The sequence below is a fragment of the Coffea eugenioides genome, chromosome 2, assembly GCF_003713205.1.
Source record: "Coffea eugenioides isolate CCC68of chromosome 2, Ceug_1.0, whole genome shotgun sequence".
NCBI classification, from domain to species: domain Eukaryota; kingdom Viridiplantae; phylum Streptophyta; class Magnoliopsida; order Gentianales; family Rubiaceae; genus Coffea; species Coffea eugenioides.
The window spans coordinates 46256572-46267597 of NC_040036.1; the positions used below are offsets into that span (position 1 = coordinate 46256572).

Consider the following 11026-nt stretch of genomic DNA (forward strand, 5'->3'; position numbering starts at 1 on the left):
CAATTAACTAAATATTAACTGCTAAGAATAGACTCTCAAAACTCGACCAACATGGCTCTAATATGGCTCACTATGGTCAACATGATCTAGCCATTTATTCCATTAACTAATGACTCACTAATTCACTAATTAATCTGGAAATTTGCCAACAAAACATGACACCAACAATTGTAAAGCTAAATCAAACTAACAACTAAAGGAAACGACACTTGACTTGATGATCAACAACCTGATGATCAAAAACTTGGTCCAAACAACTTAAACTACTTCATTGCTAGCTAGATTCCATATCAGTTCATATTCAATAGCGACGACATTGTCCAAGTATATACCCAAGCTCTTGCTCACAAATCTCTTTGCTTGTAGTAAGTGGGTAGTTATTAGTCTAACCAATGTCTCCTTTGCTTGATCATTAACCAAGCCTCCCTTCTTCTTGGAACTTTGGCTCAGCTCAAACACCTTTTTTGGCTCAGCTCAGCTCAATCTCTAAAAGCTAAATACCTTCTTTTCTTTTTTGTTATAAATTTCAATTGATTACCGAAAACAACACAAACACCATGTAGTACGAATCAGATTACCTTTTCCTCGATAACTCTTGCAAGTGATTTGGTTCCAACAGTAGTGTGAGGTCATTTTGTTCTCAATTTTTTTATTTTGGTCACTAACTTTCTGCAATAAAGGAAATATATGAGATACTATTGAAATACTAGCTAATCAATATAATCTAGAAATGGATTCAAACTCAAAATTTTCAGTCATGAGGTAATCGCACAGCCATATCCACTGTTCCATTGAAACCTCTTCAGGTACATGCCTCAATGCCTCTTCCTTGGTCTTGAAAATCAAGAAATACACATGCAATTTGTATTGATGATTCGTATATTGGCTGTTCATCTGCCTTTGAAACTGTTCACAATGACCTTTGAAACTGTTTGCTTCTCAAATATAAAGTCATCCTATGGGATAAAGAAAAGTCAAGATAAAAGATCAGCCTAGCGTATACTCAAATTGGACTCAAAAAAAAAAAGAAAGTACACAACTATACTATACAAATCATTTCGTTCCTTGGTAGAATTGTGGGACCATTTTGGAACATCTAGCTTTGCAACCTTTTGCACAACACAACTAGTCTCTGTTATGAAGTACTAGGAGTTCTTTCCCAGAATTTGTCGAATGACATCATTGGGTCCAAATGTTAAGTCTCTTCTACCTCCCTTTTCTGGGACAAAGTTGGATTTCTAGTATGTCCTCTTTTCCTTGGTATGTGAATATCTGCCATGAATTGTTATTGCTCAAGATTAATTTCATGACACAAAACTACAACTTCAAATATAACTGTTAAAACTAGACATGTGAGAATTATCGCTTCTAAAATTTAGAAGAGCAACTTGAGACTAAGATGCATGAGACTAAGATGTTTAGAGCTACCATTGATTCTCAGTAGTCGCAATCTCCAAAGGCTATGATAGTTGTCGTGCCCCATTTTTAAATGAGAAAATAATAAAGTGTTTATGAATTTGTTTGATTGATTTTGAGAAAAAATGAATTTTTGATTAGAAAATGAATAAAGAAATATGTGAGAACCCAGATTTACCCTAATTTTTTTTTTCTAGGGTTTTTTTTTCCCTTAAATTTCATGTTTTTTGCATTTTCTGGCCTAGGAATATTTTCTTGGTGGATTTTATGAGCAATTATAGTTTTAAGATGATTTTTCTAGTATTGGTGAATTTTTAGAAAATTAAGAATATATATTGGACGTGGGACCCACGAGTGCGATAAGTTCGGGAAAATTCGGCCAATAAGGTTAAGTTTCGGATACTGTGAAAAATTTATCGGGTGTTAAGAGATAAGTAGTGTGTGTGAAGTGATTGATGTGAGAGAGAAAAGAATGATAAGAATGCATTTAATGAGGTGACAAGTGTCATCTTCTCATTGGTTGGACTTTAAGAAACACTATTCACATTTTTGACTTTTGACCCAAATTAGTTAATATCTCCAAAAATTTCACAAAATTCACCATTTTTCTTCTCATTGTGGCCGAACCTCTCTCTTGCAAGGAGGAAGAAAGTTCTTCAACATTTCAAGCTTCCAACTTGTCCAATCCACCAAATCAAGTGTTTAACTTAGTTTTTACTCCATACAATCTTTCCTTCTAGTGATAGTAAGTGTATTAGTGAAGTTTGTTTGAAGCTCTAAGGTGGCCAACACCTCTCTACATCTCTTGATACTTGGTAAGTGATGCTTGAACCTCTACTACACCTAATGATGGTTATATTATGCTTAGAAGTGGCTTGAGTGTTGGAATATATGATTTATTTCTTGGTTTGGCTTGATTTGGTGAAGTTTTCCATTTTATGAGGAATTTTCTGGTTTCATATGATTTTTATGTTGTGGACTAGTATGATGGTTGGTAATAAGGGGCTTTGGCTCTAGTAGGTGTGAATTGTTGTGAAATGCAATCAATTTTGGATTTGGAATGAAATGTGAGAAGTTAGGGTTCATGAACCCCTAAACTGTCCGAAATTTTAGGTCATAGATAGAGGCCGAATTGGACTTTGCTTAAAACATGAAAGTTGTAGGTATTGATGAGTTTGATATGGCTGCAAAATTTCAGGGAATTTGGAGTAGTATAGAGAGAGTTATGCCGTTTTTACTGTTGCTGTTTTTGGTGAACAGAATGTCCGAACTGCGATAGTAATTGCCTGTTTTGACTGGATTTGGTTTGGATTTTGAGGTTGGTGTCTTCTGATAAAATGTAGCTGGATATCTTAGATAACTTATGCCTTTGGAATTTCGGCATTTGGACATGTATAGCCTGAGTTGTGTTCATTACAGTTTTGTGTGTTTTGCAAACCTGTTTTGGTAATGCTGGTTTAGTATTTGGCGTATTTGACCTAGTTGTACTAGGATCTGGACTGAGTGGCCTTCTACATTGTTGTAGCCCTGTTTCATAGCTTCGAAACGGTGGGTTTTACACCCCCAACTGATAATTGTAGTGAGAGTTGTGCCATTACCGCATTATGACGTCAAAACCGGTTTTCTTATCAAGGCTTACATTAAAGCCTTTCTTAATTTCTGGTTTGCTATCATGCTTGTATATGGTTGTAAAACCCTATTAGGGTTATGATTGGCATTGCTATATGGCTCGGAATCGAGTCTCATTGAATGTGTTACATGTGTTAGTTAGTGACGGTAGCTCACGACGTCTTGGTGACCACGGTGTATGAAACACCACTTTCTTGCTTGGTGAGTATACTACTCACTTACTTGTTATAATGTGGCTTTGTGCTATGTGTAGTGATGCCTTGAAGGCTTACTTGGATATTGAAATTGATTAAGGTGAGGGTGTACTTGACCGCCCTCACCTCTTTTGATATTGTCACTGATTGGCTACCGTTTTACTGCATTACTGAACTTGATATATTGGTTGGTGAATTCCATTTTATGGAAACTGATTTGGTGTTGTTTGGACGATGTCCAACGACCTTACTGTATTACTGAGCTCAACCCCGTTTGGTAGTCAATTGGATCGAGCCGGCGAGGGCTTGGTCGTGAAGATTGAATTGCCACGGGGACTGTACTGGGGAACCTTGTGGTAATGAGACCCTTGGTTCCGGTAAACTCGAGTATTACCAAAAACTACTGAATTGGAGTGCGGGCCCGGTTGGGGTATGTTGGGTGGAAGGAATGGAAGTATAGTGAGGTCTACGGTTTGGTACTCTTAACATTGACGGAGGGTCAATGAGATTGGATCAAGATGGCAAGCGTGGAATTGGGCTCTTGAGAGCCGACCGTATCCTTTTACCGTTTTGCTTTACTGCTTATTTGTATAAAAGTTCATCCTTATGTGACTTTGGTTGCTTATGTAGTCGTGTACCACTGGGCTTTAGCTCATTCCGTGTTATTTGTTTTCCTTACAGGAATTGGAAACGGTTATGACAAGTTGAGCTCATGTATATGTATTTTGCTTAGCTCCTTGAGGGTGAAAACCCTAAGTGTTTTGATTCACCAATGTTTGGTGTGTAAATGGCTACTTGTTTATGTATGAACTAAATAGCTATTTTGGTATGCCATTTTGGCTTGACAATGTTGGATTTAAATGTGTATATGTTAAATTGATGTTTGGATGAACTTCGGAACGATTCGGCTTTCAAACGGCAAAAGAAAAATTTTGAACGAAAAGGCACTGGACTGAATCCGGCCAGGAATCCGGCCAGAAACTGGCCGGATTGTCGGCCGGATTGTGAAGGGTTTGAAAAAAATTTCGGATTGCTCTCTGCCTTGTATCCGGCCGAGAATCCGGCCAAAAATCCGGCCAGATTCTGGCCGGATTCTGACGTGGCCTGCACTATTCATCTTCGGCGCAAATTTTCGTTTTTTTATTTTGACTCTTTTGACTTGTTTGCGTGCTATGGTATGTTCCGAAACGTTATAGATCGACGTAAACTGTGCCGTAGTCCTGGCGAGAGCTGGGCAGGCAGTCCGCTAACCCCTTTGGTTCGCCTTAGGGGAAGGTGGGGCTGTCACAAAATATGGGCCTAAAATGGGGTTTAATAAGTGCGGCGATTTTGGCCCAAATTATAGTTTAAAAAGGGTTTTTGAATAAAAATCGGAGTCGCCACTTGGTATCGAGTTAAGGTGTACCAAGTTACCTAAAATGAATTTTTTAAAGAAAAAGTAGAAAAACCCCTTTTAAACAACTCCAAGTCTTCGAAAATTAGAGAAAAGTGTTCGGGAGTCACATTTGAAGAAAGGGAAGGCAAAGATAAAATCCAAGGCACCCTTTCAACCTAGCCAAGGTGTGACAGCCCCACCTTCCCCTAAGGCGTACCAGAGAGGTTAGCAGACTGCCTGCCCAACTCTCGCCAGGACTACTAAGCCGGTTATATACAATTGCAAACGTTCCGGAAGTTATTAGCGCGCTCAAACGAATCAAAAAAAAAAATCACGAAACGAAAACGAAAAATCGGAGCCGCACATGAACAGTGCCGGCCACGTCACAATCCAGTCGGATTTCCGGCCGGATTCTTGGCCGGATTGGAGACGGTAGCCAACTGCCCGGATTCAAAATTTCCCAAGACAATCCGGCCAAGATCTGGCCGGATTCTCGGCCGGATTCCCCTGTGCTTTTCCCGCCAAAAACTTTTCTTTTGTCGTTCGAAGTCCGAACCTGTCCGAAACCCAATCAATCACCAACAAATCATATAAACCTTGGAATTTGACATTTACAAACCAAAATAACACATGAACATTGTCAACCACGTTTATACACATACGGTTTCAAATTTACAACTCAAAAGGAAAGGTTGAGTCAAAATACATTTAAGGTTTTCCCACCATCGAGGAGCTATACAAAAGAATATTAAACTAGCTCAACTCGGCTTCAAAATCACAGTTCCCCAAAAGTTATTCATATCCCTGTAAGGCAAACAAGGCAATAGAGTGAGCTTTCGCCCAATGAGGTACCATCACTCAAGTAACGAAGTTCAGATAAGCACCAAGCTACTCAATCCAAATACATTCAATAAGTAAGTCAACAAGCACTACATTTCAATAAAGATATTTAAAAGGATACGGTTGGCTCTCAAGAGCCCTTTTCCTCGCTTGCCATGCTTGATCTCGCTCCATTGACCCTCCGTCAACGCTTAAGGAGTAATCAATACCGTAGACCCCACTTTCTCCAATTCCTTCCACCTCACATACCCCTACCGGGCCCGAACTCCAACCAATTCACAATGGTAATACTCGAGTATACCGGAATCAAGAGTCTCATACCCAATGATTCCATAGAAACAGTCCCTATGACTTGTCAATCTCCTCGACCAAGCCCTTGCTGGCTCGAGTCAATCGACCGCCGATAGGGTTGAGCTCAGAGTCAGCAGTAAGAGTCGTTGGATACACGTCCAAACGACACTAGTTCAAGTATATTCAAGAGACATTCAATTGATGCAGTAAACAATCACATAAGCCATAGAGTGCGAGAGTGATAAAGTACACCCTCGACTCAATCAATCTCAGTAGTATACACAAGCATTCAAATCATAGATTTCAAGTATATCACAGCCATGAAGTAACAATCATGTGAGTAGTACACTCACCAATCAAACACAGAGAGCTTTCACAAATTTCCACCCAACGAGCACCTTGAGTCACCGTCACGCCCTAAAACATTCAAGAAAACACAATGAGACTCGAATATGAGTCGTAAACCCAAACCACATATCACTAATGTAAGGCCAATAGAACTTAAAAGTAATATAAGGAACACTTGGGGCTAAGGGTTTAGGCAACCCCAAAGTCACTAATTAACACTCTAAGCAACCCAATTTCAAGAAATCATATGAACCTAACATTTGGACAGCATTTCCCCTTAAAATTTCAGATTTCCATCCTACAACTCAACATTCATTTTCAACCAATACAACCACAACTACAAGTACAAGTCCTATGCCATTCAATACACCTTATTAGGGTTGCAATACCCTTTAAACAAAGCCAATTCAAGAGTTCCACAACAACCCTAGAAAAGCCCCAATTCAAAACCCTAAATCTGAAATTTTCCGTACAAAGCGAAAATTTTCCGCAAATAACTACAATTAACACACCAAAGTACCATTTTAGACCATACCAAGCCATCATCCATGGCCAACCAACTCCAATTATATAAAATCAGAAAAATCATGAATAAAAATAAAAATTCATCAATCTCTACCAAAAGTCATGAAATCTTTCACAAAATCACTTCTTTAACTAGCACAAATCACTAATTTAACATTATCAAGAACAAAGAAAGAATTCCTTAGCTACTCACCTTGCAACCTCAAGAAAAGAAGCCACTTAGCACCTCCTCTTTCCAACCCACTCCACCAACTTCTTCAATACTACTTAACAAGGGATTTTTACGGAGAAATTTGAAGTTTTACTGGTTGGATTGCAAAATTGAGGCAAGAATTGAAGACACAAGGTGAAGTCTCTCTATCTTTTCTCTCCTTAGATGGTTCGGCCAAGAGGATGAAGAAAGTGATGATTTTTGGGTCAATTTTTGGTTAATTGGTAAAGGTAAGTAATATGGTCAAAGTCCAACCTTCACTACAAGAATTTTGGTCATCAGTGATAACTACTTTTCGTCACAAATAATCAAAAAGTCGTCACTGATGACCATTATTGACAACATTTCAGTTGTCGCAAGGTCGTCACTGAATCTCCGTCGGTAAAAGTATACAGTGACGACTTTAAAGTCGTCAGTAAATAGAACCTTTTTTATGACAATCTATGTTGTCAGTAAAAAATGAAAGTATACAGTGACGACTTTAAGGTCGTCACTGAATGAAAATTTTAATGACAACATATGTCATCAGTAAAAGCTATAAATCTAGTGACAACACCTTCTCTTGTCAGTGATGCAAGTGATGCATGAACGCATGATAGTGAAGGCATAGGGGAATTAGTGACAACTTTGTTGTCAATAAACCCCTGATCAACTGTGGCAACAATCCCTTATCAATAGACAGTTTTGATTGAGTGACAATAACAATTGTCAATAAAGACATCCTGCCTAGAAAAATACTACTCATTTACAACACCTTACACATGACTTTCCTACTACAATAATATCTAAAAAATGAAAATATCAGCAATGTTTAATAAATAACAAATGTAGGCACCCGTTACAATAGAATATGCCAAAATAATATATTAAATATTCAAATGTCATAAATAAGTGCAACATCATAGTACAAATAGTTTCATAAGTTTGAGTAGAACAAATACTACTCATATAAGTCAAGGCTGCACTAAAAAACATATTCCAAGTCCCAAAACATATCCTGCACTTCTAAAACATTTTCTAAACTTAAGACAGCACTATAACCACAGTTTTTGAGCAGCCGTACTGCTAATCTTCTTCGAAACCTCCAAAATGAGCAATGTATCTGCAATAAAGTAGTAAAGTTATTAGTAAAGTTATCAGGTGACAAAAGCAAAACAGTCTCTAATTGCTAAATAAACAACAAAAGTTGAATATCATGAATATATGATAAATACATCAATGTAAGAGATAAATATGCAGTAGCATTCCATTTTTCATTTTCTTGGGATAGTGGCATTCCGTGATGTATGACACTTAAAGTTGATGGGACATATTCACTTTCCTAGCACTTCAGCCTCAAAGCAATAACTTTGTTATCAATCAACTTCAGTCATGTAATATAACAAATATGCACAGATTCAAGGCTAAATAAGACTTGGCAAAATCCAAAAAAGTATTTTCCAAGTTTTGAGAGGAAGGAAGGGAGTTAGCTGATTTCATCCACTACAATCCTGAAACCAAGAAAACAAAGTCCTTAGTCAGAGAAATGCACCTGTCCTTCTAAATCCATCACCTAGTTCTTTAAATAAGTCAACTAAGTAATTTCTCCTGCATTAACTGTAGGCACTCAGCAAGTTCACAGAGAACTCAATATTAATTGGCCCCAGGAACAACTACGAACCTTGCAAAACTATAATGTTCTATAACTGCCAAGACCACAGACCAAACACACTCTGCCCTGTGCAGGACAGAGGAGATCCTATATTTATCATATTTATCTACTGCAAAACAGTCTCTATTCTTTAGCCCTTCTGTGCTCCTCAAATTAATATCATGAAACAGAAACACTATTGAAGCTTTTTTTTGTGTAATGTTATTGTTTCATGATAACAAAGCTATGATAAAGCCACAAATGTACTCCCAAGATCAAAACACCATCTGATTAGAACCTTGTGTTGACAGAAGTAATTCTTAAATGTCCCTCCTCAGTCTTGATATTACAAGTTAATATTGTCACCTACCAATAACTAAATTGCAATAACTTATGTTAACTTTAAACCATAGCAGCCATTATATCTATTTAGACAAGTATATATAGTTGAAAATTGCTTACCAATCAGTTCGTTCAGATGTGCCTTCATCGTCTTACTTGTTACCTTGCAGCTGTGCTTTCAAAGATTTAAGGAGATCTTGCATTTCACTTTGTTGGTTCTGCATTTCACTTTGCTGGTTCACAAGCTTCTCCATAAGTTGTTGTTGAGATTGGACTGTTATTTCCAACTCAGCCATAAAAATATGCAACCATGATATTACAACAACACATATAATAAATATAGGAAATTAATCTTCCCATACAACAATAATAAAAATTAAACAAAATACAACACAGCTATTACTAAATTCAAACATGTCACAATGTAAGCATGTGAGGAGGCTGTGTGCAATGCAAAACACAATGTAAGGCAGATAGGAATTAATTCTGGAGTCTTGTGAGATTTTCTTGGCAAGCACTACTGTATCCCGGGCCACACAGACAATGATCACCATATCAGCTTAGTTAACAACATAGCCAGGGCCAGCTAATCAAACCAGAAGTTTCAGGGATGAGGAGGCAAAGTTTATGCTGTGTAAGGTTCGATCAGTACAGTTTGGACAGAAAGGCAAGCCATACCTGAATACCTATGATGGTCATACCATTCGTTACCCAGACCCACTCATCAAGGCCAATGACACCATCAAACTTGACCTGGAGACTTTTTTGATTACTGAATTCATCAAGTTTGATGTTGGGAATGTTGTCATGGTGACTGGGGGAAGGAACAGAGGTTGGGTTGGAGTAATCAAGAATAGAGAGAAACATAAGGGAAGCTTTGAGACCATCCATGTCCAAGATGCCACAGGTCACGAGTTTGCAGCATGAGAACAAGGAATTGCAGACTCCATAGGTCCTTAGCCACTCTATTATGGAGGGATAACAAGAACATTTCTGATATTGAAGTTTAGTCACTTTTGACAATTAAACTACTTGAGGTAGTTGCTGTCCCATTACTTTCATTAGAAAGTGACCCAAAAAGTTCCATCAGATGCCTCAACATGTACAGGCATCACAGCAACAGATCTCATATGAACATAAATGCTGCTACATTTGGACAAATTTCCAACTCAGCGTTTTGAAAGGGAAGGGGAGGGGGAGAGCATGAGTCCACACACAGCACTTTAGACACCGCTAGACATCAAAAATCACTAAAACCACTAACAAGGAGACAAAAAATATTAAGAAAGATGTGTGTGAAACAGTCCTTACAGAATTAAGCAGAAGTTCTGGGCTAGTCCTGAAAATAAATTAAAAAATGTAAAGTTATACAAATCTCATGAATCTAATAAGCATAGCGATTGAAACTAACTAATGTGACAACAGTAAAGAGCAACATACTTCAGTTCAACTTCAGGTTTGTTATGTCTTTCAACTTCTTGACAAGGGAAGTTCTGCAGTCAGTTTTTGCCAAGGCAAAGGAAATCATCAAAAGGCACCACTTCTCATCAAAGAAAACATGGCAATGTTATAGTGGATAAGATATCATCTTTATGTAAAGTAACAATGCCAAGATTCAGATTCTATCTGTTTCCGATCATATTCTGTGATTTCAATCAGAAAAGTATATTAAATAAAAAATATGAAGTTGTTTCTGAATTGTTAGAGACTCAGAGGCAAAAGTTCAGCCAAACTTGTATCTGACAAAAGTTAGAAGACACAACATTGGAAAAGGTGCAAAGCCCTGGGTGTCTCCCCCAAAGGGCAAAGGTATCAAGTTGTCAGTTATAGAGGAACAAAGGAAAAGGATTGCTGCCCAGGCGGCTACTACTGCCTAATTTTTCTACTATTAGCGTCTTTGGGAGGGTAACATTTTACTTGTAAAACTAGTATTAAGATGTTGCAATTTTTGAGTTGGGTTTAATGTTTTATTTGTCTTGTTTAGTTACAGTTTTGGACATTAAATATTTGTGTTGGCAAAATACAGTTACAGGTTTAAAAAAAAATACATATAGATATATCACTAGTTTCTGATAATGTGCCGCCATTGATGTTCTTTTGTATGCATATTGTTTGTATGTATGTTCTTTTGTCACCTTATCTATTCCTTTTGTGCTCTGCAGGGCTGTCAAATCTACTTAAGAGAGCAGAAGATGGCAAGAAAATCACTGGAATGACGATCAGCA

The 11026-nt window shown here is 37.7% G+C and overlaps 1 protein-coding gene across 1 annotated transcript in view; it reads left to right on the top strand.

Annotated features, from left to right (window-relative positions):
* LOC113759819 (40S ribosomal protein S4-like) overlaps positions 1-10708 on the top strand; it is a 29073-nt gene extending 18365 nt beyond the window's left edge. The window contains exons 2-3 of the mRNA XM_027302394.1: positions 9382-9719; positions 10517-10708. Of these exons, the coding sequence (XP_027158195.1) occupies positions 9382-9719; positions 10517-10678 (500 nt within the window). The 3' untranslated portion in view covers positions 10679-10708. The remainder of the gene's footprint in view (positions 1-9381; positions 9720-10516) is intronic.
* The last annotated feature ends 318 nt before the right edge of the window (positions 10709-11026 follow it).